At 37.4% G+C, this 21405-nt stretch overlaps 2 protein-coding genes across 3 annotated transcripts in view; one reads left to right on the top strand and one right to left on the bottom strand.

The window, feature by feature from the left end:
• Positions 1-10623, top strand: part of LOC127017437 (NADH-cytochrome b5 reductase 2) — a 31678-nt gene extending 21055 nt beyond the window's left edge. For both annotated transcript variants that reach the window (XM_050898496.1, XM_050898497.1), the window contains one exon: positions 9879-10623. The gene's annotated coding sequence lies outside the window, so the exon portion shown is untranslated. The remainder of the gene's footprint in view (positions 1-9878) is intronic.
• Positions 1-21405, bottom strand: part of PPFIBP2 (PPFIA binding protein 2) — an 89436-nt gene that overhangs the window by 4810 nt on the left and 63221 nt on the right. The window contains exons 7-22 of the mRNA XM_050898495.1: positions 21002-21110; positions 17654-17715; positions 14939-15014; positions 11203-11300; positions 10949-11013; positions 10621-10689; positions 10121-10181; positions 8181-8222; positions 6087-6228; positions 4397-4429; positions 3692-3830; positions 2875-3003; positions 2135-2285; positions 1842-1953; positions 1247-1335; positions 167-289 (exon numbers count right to left, since the gene is read on the bottom strand). Coding sequence (XP_050754452.1) covers positions 167-289; positions 1247-1335; positions 1842-1953; positions 2135-2285; positions 2875-3003; positions 3692-3830; positions 4397-4429; positions 6087-6228; positions 8181-8222; positions 10121-10181; positions 10621-10689; positions 10949-11013; positions 11203-11300; positions 14939-15014; positions 17654-17715; positions 21002-21110 — 1500 coding nt within the window. The remainder of the gene's footprint in view (positions 1-166; positions 290-1246; positions 1336-1841; positions 1954-2134; positions 2286-2874; positions 3004-3691; positions 3831-4396; positions 4430-6086; positions 6229-8180; positions 8223-10120; positions 10182-10620; positions 10690-10948; positions 11014-11202; positions 11301-14938; positions 15015-17653; positions 17716-21001; positions 21111-21405) is intronic.

Raw genomic sequence — 21405 nt, 5'->3', positions numbered from 1 at the left:
TGTTACATTCCAGAGCTGGAAAGCAGCATAACTACTGCTTTAGATGCAATTCCCTAGTAGCAGTGATTCTATTGTATCATTGTACATTGCTAACTTTCTATCCCCTTTGGCTGGAATCGGGTAATTAGTGCTTGTTTAATTTAAATTTATTTAAACATTCTTTTACCTCCTCAACTGGTCTCCTGCGTAGACAGTGGGGGTTAAAACTGTTGACATGCAGCACATGAATGGCACATTTAATACTCAGATGATGCAGCTGACTGGTGACTTTCAGAAAGAGAAGGTCATTCTGTAAAGGAGAGAGCCTCTGAAGGGGCACAGAATACATACCAGAACAGGTACTTTCCCCAAGAAGAGAGATTTTAAGCTTGCTATGTAGTTTTATATAAACCACAGTAACTATGGCTTAGGTAAAATAAAAGTTTATATTTTAAAGAGGGTTTTTTAGGGTGAGGGTTTTTGTTGTTGGTTGGTGTTTGGTTTGTGGTTGTTTTTTTTTTTTTAAACATTGCACCATAGCAAGACCTGGCTAAAAAAATGAAGGAGAGCTTGTAGCCTATTAAGTAAAATCCAAGCTCCTGGATAGTTTTAAAATGTTTGGAGTGTTTCTGGTCTGGCTGAGATCCTGTTGTGAGTAGGATCACTGCAGCTAGCAACACACACCTAACCATGGAACAGCAGGGACCATGCTCCTATAACAAAGGCTCCTTAAGCAGCATAGGCAAGGCTGTACTTTTGATAACAGCTAAAATTAGGCATTTTTTTCACAGCACAGTTAACAAAACCAAATACTTAGTTGTCCAAACCTGGGCAGGGAAACTGTAAGAAAACACAGTGTCTGTGTGTAGTGCATGGTTTGCTGCTAATGTGGTCAGAGCTGTACAAATTACTGGATTTGCTGCTTATCTTTAGTTTTACTGAATATTGTTGCTAACTTGGTGTGGAGAAAAACACACTCCAGAAGTTGCATGTAAAATACGTCATTTTACCTTTAATCGTGGTGTGCTACATGATATTGAAAGAAAGACTTAGCAGAAGTTAGCTATAACATATCCTATGACTTACTTTATGTACCTTAGGAATAGTAATCATGCACTAGACAATACAAATGAGTTGTTACTACTGGCACTATTTCTGTCTTGCAAAAAATTCTTTAACTGCTCGCAGTCAAAGGAAAATTGTAAAATTCTTTGCTCATTCTGAACTTAAATTTGGTTAACCTGAGGAAAAAAGGATTTTAGCTTACCACAGTTAAGTACTGCAACATTCTCCCATCAACTCTGGATTCATGAAACTGGTCTTTGTACTGAGGTAAACCAATATCATCAAGCCATCCTGCAGATACAAGAACAACGGTGTACCCAAGTCCAGATTAGTGAGAATGAAGCCCTTCTCCCCTTCTTGTCTGAGCTGGCTTCTTCTGAGGCATTCAGGTGGCTCGCTCTACCTACTCACCTTTCAAAAGGACAGCCTCTTACCAGAAGCCTAACAGCAATTCCCACTAAACAGCTTTGTCCACGCTACCCCTGTGATATTTTACATAGAGTGTGTCACTGAGCACATACCTTCTGCAGCATAACGTAGCTCTGGCTAGATTGAGCCGTGCCCCGCCCTGCCCCCCCCCATTTATTTCCCTGCAATCTGCATGACAGAGTTCATACTGTATAACTGTATATTTGTATGTCAAGAGCAACACAAAAATCCTCATTCTACTCTGTTGAAACTTAGCGCTCTTAAAAAGATGTTTGGTAACTGCTTAAACAAACATATATCAGGCAGCCCATCCACAGGGGTGGGGGAAATTCCTTTCCAAACAATTCCATGACAGTTCAAACACTTACGTGTCACCCAGATATGATCGAGTTGTGCAGACTTCTCATCTTGTTTTGCATTTATTGATTTAATGGCCAAAACTAATTTCTTCCTGTGCAGTGGATGCTTTATTCCCATTTCCTGCAACAAAAAACATTAACAAATAGTTTGCCTTGCCTCTGGCTCTTTTCATCTCGTTAGGTATCTACAAAAATTGATCCTACGTATTTCAGAAAGGTAGAACTGCCAGTTGTTTGAAGGGGCCTGTTTGTACAGAATCAACATGTATGGTTGCTTGAGAGAAACAGTTACAGATTATTACCTTTTCCATGTCCTGAGGTGTCGCAGTTAACAGTGTATGGCCTGAAGTCACCCACTGCCGTGCAAAAATGACGTACTGACCGAGACCAAAGTCCTCAAGCCAGTTACAAACTCTTTCAGTGCTCCACTGAGCAAACGGAGCATTGTAGTCACTGAAAAGTACAAGAAATGTTTGAAAAATCTTAAAGGAAAGAATTATGGTTATTATCAGAAAGCTCATCGTGTGCCAGAGGCAGTAGTACAGGGTATGTAGCGGTGTGCTTTGTTCTGTGCAATAATAAAAGCCAAGAGCCATTCTTGCAGCATATGCTGTGGTACTAGTGCCCTGTTAATTTGGCTGCCCAGCCTCAGCTTGTGAACAGTTGGGGGGTGGAGGGGGGGGGTGTGTGAATAAGAATTTCCCATTTTCTATTTGAAAAGAGGAAAAAGGGAATTGCTGAATCCTCATCACTTTGTAGATAATCCCACAGGAGATGGTAAGTTTTCTTGTTCTTTAACAAGGTGAAATTTTTGATGCCCCAACAAACAGCTAGTGCTGCAACCTGCAGCTGAAGGGGTGCAGACAGGGGAGCTACTCAGGATACGTTTTCTACCAGAGAAATTCTTTCCAGTTGTTGTGGAATTCCACGTGTAATGAGTACGTTGGGGAAAAAAGTATTTCACAAGAGGAGGGTTTGGCTGTTGAGCACATTTAACAACACCGCTTGAATATGCTGTGCAAGGTAAAGAAGGAACCATTACCTTTTCTGGCCTTTGGTTTCCTTTGATCTGGATAACCGAGGTCCAGCTGTTGCACGGAGACCACCTCTTCGAAACTCTGCCAAACCCAGATCGTCTGCAGGGAAGTTACCTGACTGAGTTCTTCTTATTCTTTCAAGACAAGAGTGCCACGATAGTACTATTAGCTTGCAACAGAGAACATGTTTCGTATGGAAACTATAGTGACAACTAGAAGCTGTATTAATCTTCCTGTAAACCACAAACATCTAATTCAAGTGGTAGCTGAAGAAGTTCCAGGCAAACACTGTCTAGACCTAACTCTGAGGAAAGAAAAAAGCTCTGCAGAGCAGCCATAACCCTTCAGTCCAACTAGTAATCCACACTGGAGGCCAGACTTGTAAATGTCTGCTGTCCTGAAGCAGACAAAGTGAACACAGTAAAGCTCAGTCCCCCTGCTTTTTGTTTCTTCTGTTTTCTCGCATTTTTTTACCTCATGCCTTCTGTAATGAACAACTCACTAGCATTTAATTTTTCATAGCTAATGAAACTGTTGGCATTCTAAATTATTAGCATTAAGATGACAGCAGTGTCTTATTTCTTCCAACAGCATGATGCTGTGGATGCTACCATCCATTTTTCTACACCCATGTGTACACAGACACACCTGTACAATCACAGAGCTGCTGCTTTCTCTCCTTTTCCTGAATTTTACTTTATTCTTGCTGTAGCTAGTGTAGCTTTTGCCAAGAACTGGATTCATTCTCAGAAAAATGCTTTGACAGGGAACAAAAAATCCAAAACAAACAAACAAACAAACAAAACCCAAAAAAGACCTTACTTTCCCCAGATTTTCTTGATCCCTTTTGGACTCTTTCTGTTTTCTGGACACAGTGGAGATTGTGGACCTGAATCCATTCCCGAAGAAAGAGGTGAAAGGTCATCCGAGACTACTGTACCATCCACATTTTCTGTTTCTCCTGGGTTAAGAACAGTAATATAGTCACATTTCATACTAATTATTAACAAAGTTGTTATCTGGGAGACTAACGTTTAAATGCAGAACATAATAAAAAAGTAAAGATATCTATAAAATTGTTCTTGTATTAAAAAAAAAAACATGCTAAGAAGGTGAAAAAAATAGTAGCTGTACATTTGATACAGAAAAGAAAATAATAAAACATGGGGTAAAATAGTATTGTTATTTGTCATTTGTATTTAAATACATTATTTTAATTAAGGTCTTCAGACTCTTGCCTTGCCTATTCTTAATACCATAACTCCTCCATCAAAATCAGTGGGAATTTTTCTGTTGAATTCAGTGAAAACAGAACAAAAGCAGCAATAAGTATCTTAAAAAGAAATCCCATCCGAATGCCATACAGCAAAAGCTGTTTGTTACTTCATTTCAGTGCTGCACTTAAGGAATTCAATCTGGATGGCCCACTTGGTATTAGGATTTCAGAGAGAAAGGGAGGGAAAAAGGAAAGGAAAGAAATAAGCAGCAAAATTCATGTTAAAGTTGCATCTTGTTTGGATACAGTACCTAGCACTGGTGCACTGACACTCCTGATGCGATCTTCAGTCATCCCAAGAAGCAGAAAGCCAGATGAAGAAGCAAAGAAGATATAAAACACCAGCAAAATAAAGTTACAGAAGAGCAAAGTAGTAAGCTAAGCATTAAAAGCAGAAACAAAAAGAAAAGAAGCAGTTATGCTTGACATGAAAGTGAATATGCATTGGTGTGCACAAGCCCCAAGAATTCTGTACGGGTCATCTTCAATAGACAGGGATGATCATTTATCCGTTTTGTTTGTTTGTTTGTTTTTTTAAACTACTCTTAGCCAATTTCAACACATTAAGCATATATTACAGAGCTCCACAAAGTCTGCAAAATATCTGAAATGACGCAATGTCTAAGATTACATCAAATTCCTCTGCAATATAGAATTGGAGGTGTAATGAGTTTACTGCACATGCAAGAAACGAACCAACCTGCGTAAAAAAATTCTGTTAATTCAGTGTATTTAAGGAGTCATTGCTTGTTTCTAGAAAAATAACATTTTCCTTTAGAAGATCACCCATCCTTGGATAATCCTGTAGTTAAAGACATAATAGCACGGCTCATGCATTGCCTACAGTGTTGCAATCACAGAAAAACTCTTTAAAAACCCCCTGAACAACCCACAACCTATTGAAATCTTGAAACTACAGTACCCTAGCACCTTTCAGGACCATGAGGCCTTAAAATAAATAAAAACGCACCAAACAAAAAACCCCCAGCCAAACAAAAAAACCCCACTGTAACTTTTGAAGTGTAGGAACACTTCAAAATCACAAGGGATACTCTTGTGCCCGAGCTCCCAAGCTCTTCAGTCCTTGGCAAATGCCTGGTTCTGTGCTTCACTTGTAATACTTTTTGTCAATAAATCCATGCTTAAGATGTCACTGAAAAGAAATTAATGTAGGCTTCCACACATGGCTATGGTTATGGAATAACAATATACTTGTATTTTCAAAATCCACTGATGTTTTTCTGCACCTAGCGAGTTAATTTTTCACTTGTGGGTCCCCACAAGCTACAGCAACCACCAGTGCTGATACTAGGATTTTTCCCTGAAGCGTGCACGTTGGTGCTAGTTACATTGTGAAGCTTCACACACTAAATGCAGTAGGATGACAAGGGACAGGTCGGTTTGTTTTATTTAATATACCAATCTAGTGTACAGTTTTTAAAAGCACTGAAGATCTACTTGGCTGTGCCTTTTTGTTTGCTTGCCTGTTTTTTAAGAAAACAGATCAGCAAGCTCGGGAGCACTGAAAGCGTGTCTGGAAAAAATACTGCTTATTCATATTGTCAATATGTTTGCGTCTCTGAAAGTTTTGATTTTTAGTTACAGATCTGTTGACTTTCAGAATGCTCTCCCCACAGTCTCCAAAACGGTGTCTTTTCATTACTTATGCTTTCAATGATGTCAGCAAATTGTATCATCAAGTGCAACAGAAAAGAACACTCTAACTTGAAACCATCCTTTACTCCCCAGTGAGCTAATGTGGAATATTTTTGGTACATTGTTAAAAAAACAGAGGTAGAACTTTCCCTAACTGAATCACGTGAACGTTATAGTCCATTGTTCTGGCATAGCAGGTTATACACTGTGTTATGGCCCAATCCCTCAAACAGTTTGCTTTTTTTCCTTCCTACATAACCCTCTCAGAGATGCGTGGATACATACTTAGGCCCAGGACGCTGTTGTCCTCGTCGTTCATGCCACATCCATCTGGCAAATTATATGTTCCCTGCTCTCCATTCTGTAAGGGTCGAGGCAGCTTTCCTGGCAAGGTTTGATACTTGCTGCCTTTCACAAGTGGCTTACTCTGTTTTTTTGAAGAGGGAAAAATAAAATAAATAAGTACAAAATCAAATCCCTCATAGCATTTGCAATCCAGTACACAATATTTAAAAAGATGAGAAAAAGTATTTGAAGTTCATGGTTCAAAATGACACCACCCCCTCCATGTTCCTGCTTACAGATAATTCAATTTAAATCCGATAGTCAGCTGACAAAGTTTTCTAGCTAAGACGCAGCCTTCTCTTCCCTCATCTGCCCCTCCCGCTTCAGCCAGATTGTATATTACATTAAAATATATGTTGAATATTACCTGGTTTTGTCATAAGCATTTTTCTAGCTGTCTCCCTTTCCTCTAGGACCCTGGCACTATATAATAATTTGGTCCTTCCAAGGTCAACTTTCATAGTTCCAGAAATGCATTTAGTTACTTTTCAGCCCGTTCTTTGCCCTGTCAGTTTTTTCCCCTATTTTTCACAATTGCACCTCGCTGGAATTTAAGCCAAAAGTATTTGTATAACTCAAATTTCGTCAAACATATTTGCCCACCACCATTAGTAATAGTAAAAGAATCAACAATGAAGTTAGGGTACAGAAATTTAACTTTTGTAAGAATTAAGATCGCTTTGTATAGATAACATTACAAATACGAGGTTTTAAAAAAATAATTGTAGTTGCCAAATATATAGCTAAATATATAATTGCCAATTCTATTATAGAACCTAAGCACAAGGTATACTTTTGATATATGCTGGGGGAAAAAAGCATAGACTGAGCTGTATTTTAGGGCTAGTCTGAATGGCTGCTGACTCTACAATTTTTGTCCATGTCAGGCTAAAATAAGAGTCTAACGTATGCTGGCCTGCAGCTATGGTACACATACCCAGTGTCACTAGCATCAGTGAGATTACTTATGCTGGAAGGACCTTCCTCCAGCAACAGAGCTCACAAGAGCTGGTCCTCAAATTCTCAGTATATTCTGTTGAAAGGGAACAGGTATGGAGGCTTTGCTAAAAATAGAATATCTCTTAATTTTCCTTGCATTCAATTTTTCAGTGATCAGCTACTTGGGGATCTTGCTCCTTGTTCAAGGGCAGATTAGAACTTGGATATAAATCTGACAGTTTTGAGCCTAACAAGATACTTTTCCAGCCAAAGTATGTGTTTCACAGAGGTACTTGTCTACAGTTTTGGAAATGGCATGTTGAGACTTCTTCAATACTGAATCCAAATGAAAAAATGAAGGAGCCATCACTCTAGACAAAAATGTATATCCCACAACTGTCAAAACTGTAGGAATATAGAGGCTTTTCCAGACAAGCAATGAACCTGCAACTCCCATTGACATTAGTGGGAGTGGTGTACATTCAATGTGTGTTTTGGAATAAGCTCATATTGGTAAACGTTTCAGTATCAGAAAGGAGGTTATGTAGGAAAACTGTACTGAAATACGCAAGACATATTTAGTGTACAGAAACATAGAGTATGCTCCTATTTAGTAACGCCATGCTAACAAAATTGTTTTAAAACACTTAAAGCATTGTCTGTGACAGGATGATACATGAAATATTTAATGAGATAACCACTGGTTTATCTATTCTTCTTTCAAGGCCTAGAGGGATCTTTGTGATACGACAACTACAGTCCAGATTCCTCAATTACTCAACCCCTGCTCCTGTTTTGGCAACTGCAGGAGTACATCCTGACTTGTACCAAAAATTATATGAGTAGAGAAATTGCTTATTACATTGGCCCTGTATTTTCTGAAATTGACTGACTTCAGCTTCTAACCTCACATAAAAGCTTTTAGATAAAAAAAAAAGATTTCCCTTTCAAATCCTTACCCCTGTTCTCAGAGTTTGTCAGGACTAGAACTATGCAAAAATTATAAAAAGAAAATGAATATAAAATGAAAACACAGCCATACCATCACAGCACATCACCACAGATAAATGTTAAGAGAGTTTACAGTTAATATACCTCTTGTTCTACAACAGGCTGTACTGGTTTTCCGTCTACATACTACGGAGTTGCAGGGAGGGTAATTTCAAAGTTTTATGGAAAAAAGCAACAGACAAATGTTAGTATTAACATACATACACAGAACATCAATTGTAGTCTTACTACTATAGTGATGCTACTTAATGCATTGACAATATATTACAAGGTCTGTTATCTCTTCATTTCATTTCAATAAAATAGTTAATACTAAATGTGTGTGTTCAAACCACTCTACAGAATTTTGGCCCTGTTTAGGTTCTGTTGTGATCAAAGGAATTTTTCTATTTTCAGGTTTCTGGGTGGTGCCTTTAGACCTACTTTAAGCTGGAAACATAACAGTTGTTTAACAGTTAAACCAATATGAAAATGACTGACATAAAAAAAGAACATACACAATACTGTATGTATCCAGCTGAAACCATAAAGAGCTGTGATAGAAATGAATTGATAAAAATACCAGCACGGCTAGGTCAGAGACACCAACGTGTTTGATTTTATTTTATTATTCTTATTGCTGGACGTAATTGGAATTTGAGTTTTGTGCAAAGTAGAATAGCTCCAGTAAACAGTGCCGCTAGCACAGGTTCTCTTGGACGTAAGGCAAGAAGCAAAGTCTTGTCATGCTGAGTCAGCAAAACAAGTTTTCTTGGCCTTAATTTTGGTTGTAACCAATTCACGTTTAGCTACTTACTCATATGCATAGGGAGGTCTCAGTTATTTCACTAAGAAGCCTCATGCCTAAATTAGGGCATACAATTTAAATGCCTTGCTGAACCTGGGGCTGGCTTGCTACAATTCTCTCATATCCTTGGTAGTTTCTTATTCTTCTGTGGACTCTGATTTAACAGATAGAGCGGATTTACAGCTTAAATGTGTAGGTACAGCTTTATCACATCATATCACAGAGACAAATTAAGGTTTTGAATTTAAGACAGGAAAAGAATTTAAAAGTTATGGAAAGAAAACAGACCTTCATAAATTCCACACGGAATGAAATGTTAGTTCTGAACTGATTTGTCACGTGTATGACCACAATCAAATGAGTGCAACACAAATTTCAAATATTCTGTTTGGTCACTGGCATCTTCAGAGATTTAAGAAAGCTTTAAGGACATTTGAAGTACTGGAAAAAATGATATTACTAGTATCCATTTTAAATGGCATTGCTGGATGTGGGTAATCTAGTATTAAGCCTAATTTGCATATAGAAAGTGTCAATAACAGTCTCACAAAGCATAATTACAAGTGCAGAAAAGTTTCAGTGTACATAATGACAAAACAAGCCTCTGGACCATAATGTAAGGAAACTTTGTAAATTGGGAAGTCTTTATTCTGGAATGGAATTAAGCCTTTGAATTAATAACAGTGCTCCTGCTGTTTTAACTAAGGCAGCATCACTACCATCTTCAGGAATGCCATTTATAGCAGAAGTCTAAATTAGGGAGCGACACTCATATTTACATGCAAACACTCAAAAAGGAATCCTATGTGGAAATACCCAGTCCCAATATTTAATTACTTTCAGGATCTCCTGCCTTAACATTTTTAGCGATTTGGAAGTTAAAATTATTTTAAAAACACTTACCTATAAACAAAATAATACTGCAGAATCAACAAAATTATTCTCATTAACATTATTTGTTGTATTTCTCTTAAAATATTTTTCTTCTTTTTCAGGTGAGAAGCTGAATTTGAGGACGTGTACGTATGGGCGTGTCAACTCATTTGTTTATGCTAAGGCTTGGCAACGGGGTGAAAAAAGAACCTGAACTGTTTTATCATTAGGGCTTTTTTCCCCACATACAATGTTACTGGTGGTGAAGGTTACTATATGTGAAACAAAAAGAGTATTTATACTTCACCTTTATCTTTTAGTCATGATACTAAACACCAGAAATTGTGATTACAAATAAACCAACCTTTTCCAGGGATTCACTCTGCAAGTCTTCTAAACTACTGGACTTTTTTTTCTGTGGAACCCTTAAAATAACGACAGGCAAAAAAGCAACAGTTAATACAACACAGTATGTTTGCATATGCCACAACTGTATCATGACGACAGCTGTATATATCACATAATGTCTGCATATAACAGATAATTCAGAATTAGGAGACTCATTTCTTTTGTTATATTTTTAGCCTAAAACTCATAGTATTGGGAACTGCAATAGATGAAGTCAGAAACGGCAACAAGACATCCTTTCATCAACAATGAAAGGCAACAAGGCACAATGTGCAGTTTTAAACCTTCTATCTATGGATGACTTTTTAGAAGCTCTTAACAAGCAAAAGTAGACAGTAATAACTCTCTGTGAACAGTGTGCAACATTAAGGGATTTTAAAAATGGAAAAAGGCAGCAGTATAAAAACAATTTCTGGCTGTATGTTATACATTTCAATTAAAGTTACTCATTCTTACCTATTTATGATTTCCAAGGATTCTTCTTGTGGAGAGGTTAAATTAGTTGAAGATACTGGAATGCTTCCACTTTGAATCAGAATAAAATATACTGTTTTAAGTACTAGAATACATATATCTTCTGATATATAAAAGTGCTAATTTATTCCCGTAATTCAAATCTTATACAACTAAGTATTGCAAACTCCCATGGCAAACGCTGCTTTCACAACTACCCAAAAGTTCTTTCAAAGCCAAGAACAGGCAAGACAACATGCCAACAGTTAAACAGATTAAATGACACAGACTTAGGACAATCCACACGAAAAACAAGAAACAAAGGTCTTGCCTGATTTCTGTAGCTTTGTGTGGCACTGGAGAGAGCATAGCTGGTGACAATTCTCCTGAAGAGGCCTATGTAAAATAGAAGAGTTTCAATAACTCCAGTGCCCGCTTCTGAATCTATCATGCCCATACCAAGAAGTACAAAAATTCAGCCAGGGCCAAACCCTCATCTACATTACTTCAGCTACTACAGAGAAACCAGTACAAACAAATCATATATACAGCAGAACTTGCTTCTAAAACATCTTTACTAAGTACCTCTGCTTTAAATAATTCTCCTTGAGGATTATTCAAAAGATTCCACTTCCTTGAAGTTGTCTCAAGTTCCTCTTCACTGCCACCAGAGACAGAAGAGCCTGCGAGCATTAAAGATTAGAAGTAGAAAGGGAGAGAAACAGGCCAAAAAAACCCATTTAGGACCATATCAGACAGTCTAAATACTTCAGTCTCTAAATTCCCCTTCAGTCCTCATCTGATGTGTGTAGTTTACCAGCCTCTCCACTCCCCATCCCTCCTTCAGGCTCTGACTTAAAGCAAGCTGATTTATATTAGAGCAACAAATTTACCACTTCTAGTTACATGTTGTGCTCTGCTGTGAGTAGCTGAGCTGCTTATGAGGCAGCTTTTGAACGACTCATAGTTTCATGTTCTGAGGCAAGTTCAAGTTGGTACCATTTTCTTACTCACAATATATCGCTTTATAGGTAGTATGCATGTTTAACATCATCTGTATCATAATGCAGTGCCCCATGCTCAGTTCAAGGATGAACATGGTAAACACACTCCAGGTTTTTCTGGATATTCCAGATCTAAACAAATACTGAAATACTCCAAATTCATTATTTAGTAGGATTTTATTCCTAAATTGCCAAAGCTGCGATACCAAATCAGAGTCTGAATATTTAGTGCTCTGCAAACTTCCAGAGTATTTTGGATAAGAATTTTTTTCTTGAGATCTCCTATGCATACAGGAGGCGGAAGGGCTGCTATGCCATGACGGAGAAATTTAGACTGACCTTTAAGCACATTAATAATTCCTAATTTATGTGATAGAGGTGCAGCAGCTCTAGGCAGTTATGAAAAACCACCAAATCTTATGGTTAAGTCTTGGCACTATCAGAAGAGAGATCACTTGAAAACTCAGTAGACATGAGCTTGGTTATCATGCTGTTCAGCTACAAAGACTGCCGACAAACCTGATACTGACCATTGGCCCTTCAGGATATGAAATGAAACTTATGCTACGGTTGCTGGTACAGAGCCCTTCAGTTAGCACGGAAGAGCTACCTGTAGTCGAGTTCAGGATACAGATTGAGTTACATTTTACTCAACTGTCAGTGGCTGTTTCAAGCAGCTGCCCTACTCAATCCAAAATAGATTTTTGTTTTTCAAATGTATGTGCTACCTATGGTGAAGAGTCAGTCATCTTTTGTCAACATCATTTGTAGCTTGCCTTAACCAGAAATAAGAAATACTTACAATATATTGTTTCTGTCAAGTAATTACTTGCAACAGTTATCAGAGAGAGAAGATTTCAACCCACTGATTCTACCAAAAGTTTTTAAGCAGAGATTACACTTCAAAGGGAACCTTTAAAACATACCTCTAGAAATAAAGTAAATAATCAAGGGAGATATTACATGAGACTCCCACAAACGCACTTAAGGTAACAAGCTCATCTGGGCTGTGATAATGTTGTAGCCATCACAGTATGCACCTCAGTGTGGACAATCTCAGTATGCACTCTAGTTCCTACACAGGTTTTGGGGTTTGTTTTTGGTTTATTATGCTGAGCATCACTCGTTTTTTATTTACACTGTACTGAACGTCTATACTAGCATACATTAACACCACCATACTCCCTGCAGTACCAACTCAATAATCCAGAGCATCATGGCTTGCTCCTTGCTCATGCGCACAAGTGTCCTCCAAAAACCATGTCCCACAGCGGGATGGTGCACTCAAATCTGTACAACCAGGATGTGGCCAAGGAGAGTGGAGCTGTGGGGGTTACTGATGAGAGCACCTGCTCTCAGGGCAACAGTGGTGTAGCTATCTTGGGAGTTAACATCAATATGTCTCCAAAAGCTACAACCACACCTTTGGATTTCCTTTTAGAACACTTTCAAGTGAGAGACTTTTTTTTTTTTTTTTTTTAAATGAACATTCAGAGAGAGATTTACCTGACTCTTGTTCCCTATTTTTGTGTGTTAAATACAAGTTTCTGTTCTGCCATACAAGACCTGAAAATATTGTGTTTCTTAATGTGATGATGTATGTTGAACAAAACCGTCCTTTCAGAAGGTCAAGTTTCCCAGACTAAATTTAGTACTGAAAACTAAGGTGGGAACTTAAAATGAGATTGTCCTAAAACCCACTCCACTTCCTGCAGTGTAACTGAGAAATGGCACAAAGATTTTTCCCCAGATTTTGAAGCTAAATATATAATATTGTGTGCACCAAAGCAACCATGGGTTTTCAGTTGTTCCCTCCAAACCAGAACTTGCCTAGTTGGCCGTCAGAATTTTTCTTAGTGGAAGGGAAGGGCAACAGAACTTATTATATTAATTGCAACTCTTTTTAGCAAAAACCCCCAAAAAAGTCCTCCTAACAGTATCAAATTGCACCTGAGATCAGCTTCCCTTTTATGAATGCCATATAAAAAACATGACATAAAAGGAAAACATTGTGTCATTAATGCTAGCTGGCTGGCAGCTGATCATTACTGCCATTCCTGAATTGAACTGTGGTGTAGGAAATCTGAATATAGGATGTGTTTAATTAATTAATGTTCATAATCCACTAAGGTCTCCTGATATCATTTCACACTGTAAAAACCAGTTACTTATAACATAATGGTCACAGGAAACACCATACAAACTTAATACCCATCTGTATACTTTATTCATCTCCTACAGATAAATTAACTGAAATCAAACTGAATGTAATTTTAATTTTGAATAATAGATTCTTGAGAGGGATATAATGCAATTTAATAAGAATACTGTAAACTCATGCCTTTAGCTAATTTGAATGAACTTTCCTAACTGCCCGTGTGTCAACAAATTCTATGTCTGCACGAGTGTCCTGCTGTTTGCTCCCTCCTTTTCACCCTTTTTGCTATAATTCCTTTTGGTCTGGCCTCTACAACCCACGTACAACTGAGGGGATGGCAACCAGCAGCAGCAGCAAAAGAGGAGATATGAAGCTTTGGCCATGATGGACGTAAGTCATAGGCCTGCACTGTGGAAGAGACTTACAGGAGTCCCATCAGTGAGGAGGGACAGGACTGCATGATGTAGCTAATAAAACCATGGCCCCAGCTGTCCACCCAGCCATCACTACATGGATGTAGTTCTGCAACCAAAGCTCCTGCCCCATTGCAGTACAGAGCAAAGTGTTTTAAGGAGAGCAGTTGCTGACTTCAGATTGCCTTGGCACATAAGTTAAACTGCAGCGCTTCAGACCCAGCTGATGAGCAGTTCACACAGCTGTACGGCCAGAGCAGTAATCTCATCAGTCATCCTTCCTTATCAATCAGAATCCTTAATGACACCATCTAAAACAACAGGTAGCACCAAAATTAGGCTCCAAGGAGGGATTTACTATTAACTGATGTAGAACAAATTTTAGGTTATGACTTACGGAGTCGAGCATAAGATTCAGTCACAGAAGTCTTGCTGAATAGTAATGTAACTAAATCTCCAGACACATTTGACCCTATTTTTTTGTACTGCCTACAGCATAGGAAACAAAAAGGAAGTCTCCACAAACTACAGGCAGTAACACACAAGCCTGGTCAAGACAATCTGTGGTTCTCTCTGTATCTGAAAGAGTGTACACTTACTTTCATAGCACTCCAACGTGATACAAATATATGCATAATAAAATATATATTACTATACACATATTTAAAAGGACAACAAATAGCAGTTGTAGCGCATGCAGTTTTTAAAAGACCTGGTATCAGGAAATTATTCACAAGACATTTTACCGTGAGCTGCAATCATTATCTCTTTGACCCTCCTGTACTGGCTTAGCAATAGTGTTAACTCCTCTATTCGACGGTCCTGTGAAAAGCATTAAATAAAATCATATTTAAAATCCTACATTTTTAACCTGCAGAAACATTGTATTACACATTCATTTCTGTGATTTTGGCCTGCTTTTCCAGAAAGCAGGATCAAGTCCCTCACATGCCTTGTAAGGAACATTTCTTGGCTTTTATTTGCCATCATACATAATACTTGCTAGACAGTGTGAAATTATGGATATAAGGAAACCAGAGGAGTTTGACATTACTAGTAAATTAGTTATATGCAGAAGCATAATTTGGAAATCTGCTTTCACTTCTAAGAGTCAAGGGAATATTCTGGAGTTGAACCTCAATTGCCTGAAGTGGGCAGTGTTTGGTTTTTTGCTAGCATCGTACCTGTAATCATAAAGTAAATCATGTTTATGTTTTGTACAGTTTAACAATCTAGTCATGTTCTTTAATCCTCTCTTGTAGGGTATGTTCTGCATTCCAACATCTACACTCACGCCAGTTTTGAACACACCTTTTTGAACTCAGGCAGTCAAACCTGTATAGAACCAAAGAAATGAGGTCTCATGAATGTCTGATGCATTATCCCACTCTTTCTCCAATACCTAATGCCTTCCTATTAGGTATGGAAAGCATCTTGATTCATGTATTCAGGGAGGGCACCTGCCTTTTGCACGGACACAACATAGCGATGGGTAGTAATCATTATTTGATTGGATCTGTCATTTCTCTCATTTCTATATATAATATTGTGTCCCCAATGATAATAAATTCTTGCTATTTGTCACTTAAGTGTGTGATCTTGCAATTTCTACTCTTACAGTTTGTCCTGTTTCTTTGACCCCCAGTTCTAGACCATTCCTGTGCAATAATTTTGCCCAGTGCTGTGACTACAGAGCACTGAATACAAACCCAAGCAAGTAACAAAGAACTAGTTCTCACAAGCAGGTGTCAGGAAAGCCACAGAAGCAGAGAAGTGGGCACTGGGGGGGGGGAAGGGGAACCCAAACCTTCCAGGGAAGTTGGCAAGTATTTAATTGATTAGCTGATACTGAACTGCTGCACTGCCGTAGCTAGGTCAGTGTCAGAAATATTTCAATTAAAATCTGCTCCAGTACATGTGCTACATTACAGTCACAGCAGGTATCAACTGAGTTGTAGGAGTAGCTGCACGAAACCAGACCTTTACCATATTACAGAATGGTAGATGATGCTGATCCTCCCTTCACGCCTCAGCAAGTATACACAAGACAAGAGAGGCCTAAACCAGATACCCAGTTATCCCAACTATGGATAGAAGCAATAGGTTCTTCTTAATAGCAAGGAACTGAGACTAACATACCCCTTTTTTTTAAAAAAGAAGTATGTGCACCAGTTGCTAGCAACTTAGTTGAGCACTTTCTGTCCTAAATGACACAAAGAATCTTTAGAGTAATCCCAAAAGCTATTCAGAGCTATTTTCCCTCAGGAAGAATATTTTATTTTGCAATATTATTGAAGGTAACAGTTCTACATTAAACATTTAAGAAGCTGTGGGTCAACCATCAGTCCACGAGTTTAAACACTACAGTTTCCAAGGAAATAACCCTCCTTTCCCTGTAAGCATATCCAGATATTAGCACATAAGCAACAATATTTTGTGTTCCCTTCAAATGCAAAAATCTTATGCAGACTTGGAATTATTTTAGCAAGAGATAATGCCACGTCTTTTATTTTCCAGATGTAAATTTTAGCATTTTGATTTTTTTTAAGAACTAAACGTTGTTATGAGTCACATTAATGTTCTCCAGAATTAACATTGCCCTGTCCAGATTCCCCACTTACTAAAGGAAGTTTTTAAGGATGTATATTATTGTCTATTTGATCGTATACGAGTGTGTCACCATAAAGGAAAATCCTACGGCCTGGTTTATTATCATAAAACAAGAATTACAATTTCCTCAAGAATTAATCCCCCTCAACCCCGCTCCCCACCCCCTCCAAAAATAAGGAACAATTTCTGTAGTAAGTCAATGGCATGTGAAGGTGGAGATTCAACATCCTCCAAGACTGAGCCCTAAACCCTGCACTTGAATTGTCCGATTGACAAGCAAACAGCATACAGGTGATAACAGACAAAAATCATATTTACCATTTAAATGGGTTTAATTTACCATTTAAATAGGTTTAATTTCACTCCTCCTCTTCTTTAGTACTCTTTTTTTTTTTTTTTTTTTTTTTTTTAAACCCTTGTCTCTAAATTCTGGTCCCTTTCTCCCAAAATTTGAGTCTTATTCAAAGGCCACTTTGACTTTCTTTCAATATCACAAACTAAACTGGGGATATCAATGCACTTCAGATTAGGTTGGAAGATGAAGAGCTGCCAGAGATGACCAAATCTTAGTGATCTTTTCAATAGCAAAACCCAGGAGATTCTGTTCTGCTCACTACAGCCTTGGCTTTCTACTCCCCTCTGGAATCTAATGAGCCTCCCAAGTTCTGCACCCAGGTTAGCAAGGTCAGCCATACCTTCTATTTAAAAATCAACCTTCTGTCACAATCTCATGGGATAATCCAAAAATCAGGGCAATACCATGCTTACAGAAAGCAGGTTATTCAGAACATTTCAGAGATTCAAACCCATCATTTCATTCTTCTTATCTAGAACGAGGATTATTTTCTCACCTTTTCTTCATTTGCAGCCAATAACGACTCCATTCCTATCTTCAACCGTTGAACTTCTTGATCTAAAAATGTTTTTAAAATGTTATAAAGAAAATACACTTCCTATATTTAGTGTAAAAAAATATGTTTTGTGATACTCTCCTTATGTTCTTATGAGTAACCAAAACCATGTCAGTGGCATGGCAAATACACTATTAAACTACATTTAACTTAAGAGCTTTTCAAAAGCTGAATTATTAAAAGCATCGCACAACACAAACATGCTGGTTTTGCTTATAAAAGGCTACATAATACTATTTTATACTCTAAAAGTCAAGTAATGGAAAAAAAAGAAACATTGAAGCTTATTTTGCAAAAGATGAGAGTGTGTTTGCTGTTATATATTTAAGGAAATAATTTTAAGTATGATTGACATTTAATTATATTCTGTCTGACAAAAAATATTCACCAGCTTATGAGAAGTAGTTCAAGGACATTCATGAAACTTGGAAATGAAAAAAACTAGTTTGATACGAGGAAAATTTGTAAAAAAATTTTTTTTTTCTTAAAACATTTCAGTATTAATAACTAAGTTAAAATCTACATCAAGAGCTAATACAGAATTGCCTCACACACAATTTAGCATTACAAGATAGAGGTTATTCAGGAATGTTATAGTCAAATCAATTAAAACACACTCTCTGAAAATTTATGAGGTTGTTAATCATGTCATTCTAACTTTGCTGAACCAAATCTTTCATTTCTTCTCTACACGCTACTCCTAGCAAGTCTTCGAGTACTAACCTATGCTAAATCAAGTGTAGATGATGGAGGCAGAACCTGAAATAGTTTATCTGTTGTAACTGCCACTCAAGGAATTCATGCTTTGACATTAAAACAGACCCACTTGTTTCACAAAAGACTATGAAAAACAGATGTGGCAGGCATGAAGTGAGAGAGAAGAAAGAAAATCAGTACTGCTAAAGAGCATCTTTAAAAAAAATGGTTTACATCTAAATGTTGAACATACAATGTCATATCTAAACCATTTGCAAAAACTGTAATTATTTTTCTTGTAGTGATTCTGAAAAATACACACCTAGTAATGATTAAGTTTTAAAACATGTAAATGAACCTTGCAAACATTTCTCTCGCAAAAGAGAACACTTAGTAACACAAGACATGCACAGACACAGCCAAATCAAGAACTAAAGCCAGCAGACAGTGGGCAAGCAACTGGAAGATTTTTAAAAAGCCATTAAAAAATCACAGATCACAGTCCTACTAATTTCTCTTTATAAATATTAGACTTCAAAAAGAACTGGTGTCGAGGTATTTTTAAACACATCAAAGCAAACTTTACTTACAATATTTATAACAACATCAAGTATGGAAACATTATTATTCAGATTGGTTTTTTTAAATTTACTGCACTGATTAAAAAAAGCCCAAATCCTTCCCCTCCAAGGAAGGAGGCTTTCAATTAAAGCCATCTTTCCAGATATTATATGGGTTTTACATATGTACAAATAAAAAGAGGTAAAGGTTAAGTTTTGGTTCTGTTAACCTTGACAATGTCCCTTTGAAGTCCAAATATCTGATTTGTGAACCTCTGACTTTTTTTTCTGAAGTGAAATCTTACTAAACAGGGCAAGTAGCTGTCTGCTTGCTGCAAGCAATGAAAGCAATGTCTCATGTATATTACAATTAGCCAAATCTAAACAACCATTGAATTATTGCTGCAGAATGCATCTGAGTTATAATTTGTGTGAAAGGAACAGTGAGATAAAGCCAAAAGTGAATTGTAAGGCTTACGTTTTTCTTTTAGCCTTCTCCTATAAACTTCCTCTACGATGGTAAATGGTGAGAGTCAAATAAAGTATGTAGAAAAAGCACATATTAGATAAATCTTGCAATTTAATTAGAATATGCATTCTAGCATACTACAAGTACATCGACATTATTTTTCAACTTTATTTGAGAAGACCACCTAAAAATCTGATAAATCAGTAATTTTTTTGCAGAAGAATTATTACTGCTGCATACTGTGTCCATTCAAATATAGTCTAAGTGGTTTCCTTAAATGTAGCCTAAAGAATCTGTACAGGGATTGATTCTTCTCCCACTGGACTCAAGGACAGTTTCACCCATCTTCAGCATAAACAGGAACAGAGACACTACTAGAAGTTGAAAGTTGCTGAGCTCTTGATTTAGTGTCATACCACTATCTTTACTTTGAAATATCATAAATTATTTGCAAATCTCATAGAAAATACAAAATTCTATTAGTAGAAGAGTTCCTCTACAAAACACTGCTGTTAGACATGCAGTTCTCTACATGCACAAGCTCTGCAGCTGAGTGAAATCAGCACCAAGTATATGTTAAGTCACTTCTCTGGAATAAGCAACAGTCAAAATACAGAGTCTTCTAGAAAAGATACATCTGTATTAATTCCTGTAAGGAGATTCTTGGTAAGCCCTCAGAAAGAGGTAGCACAGCACCTGGGAAGTCATATGTCAACAAGGGCACTGTTTGGAAGTGTTAGTTAACACCCACAAAAGAAGTTAGTGCAGCTAAGCTGATGCACTGCGGTAAACTACACACAAATATTCCTGCATGGATAAGCGTCAGTATTATAGAAGAAAAAGGTCACTAATATCATATTGCTCACAGCCCAGCAATTGACAGAAGCTCCAGGGAGTCAATATTTCAGAGAACTGTGACATGACTGGTTGAGACCAAAGGCTAAACTGGTTTATTTGCCATTGACCTGTATCAACAGTGCAGATTTAAAACCGAAACCTGCAATATCATAGAATCATAGACCAGCCCAGGCTGGAAGGGACCTTGAAAGACCATCTGGTCCAACCTTTCATGGGAGAGGGAGCCTAAACGAGATATAGTCCTGAAGAAAGGAAAGACGTGAATCAATGACTATGTTTTAGAATGTTTGGACATTTAAACGTTATGCTTAGCTACTACTGTGACAATTTTTTTTTTCCTTAAAAAATGGTAACTGTAAAGATTTTTCAAAGAAATTTTGAAGGTATACACACAAAAATATATTCCCACTGAACTACAATGACTCTTTCAAATTATAAATAAAATTCCAGTAGAAAAAGTTTCAGTGCCCTTAGGATACTTGTTGCAATTTGTGCTGCCTCTAGATTAGGATAGAATTTCACACATTAAAGGCTTCTACTCTATCAGAAGACAAAATAAATTTGCACCATTTTTCCTCCCAAAATAAACTCTATACGTCCATTCTTGTATCTCCTTGTATTCCTTTGAAATACTGAGCCAAGCTGCTACCAAAGTGAAGTTAAAGTAGCTGTTTGGATTTTTAATTTTATTTCCCCTCCTCTTACCTCTTTCTGCCACTTCACTGTGCGATGAGGTCCTAGATAGCTGACTTTGTAAGCGTTCTATTTCTGCATCTTTGAGAGCTAATTGCTCCTGTAGCTGGGCTATCTCAGCCTGAAAGAGAGTACAACAAATTCAGAATAACATTGTCACCAATTCTCTGTTATTCTTTCCCATGAACTAGAAGACTTCTAAGCATAATACTTTACTTTGATTGATGTCCTGTTCCCAATTCAGGACATTTCATAAACACTATAACAACCGTACGTATTTCATGGTGTTACTATCCTGTTCCTTTTACAAAGGGTCACTTTTTCCAATGCAATTAGCTCTCGGAGAAGAGAGACTTACAGAACGGTAAAATTTTCAAGGATTCATGTAGGTAAAGAAACTCTGGAAAGCTCTCAAT

The sequence above is a fragment of the Gymnogyps californianus genome, chromosome 5, assembly GCF_018139145.2.
Source record: "Gymnogyps californianus isolate 813 chromosome 5, ASM1813914v2, whole genome shotgun sequence".
Classification (NCBI taxonomy): domain Eukaryota; kingdom Metazoa; phylum Chordata; class Aves; order Accipitriformes; family Cathartidae; genus Gymnogyps; species Gymnogyps californianus.
The sequence above is the reverse complement of the archived record's forward strand: the minus strand, read 5'-3'. Positions and strand labels throughout refer to the sequence as shown.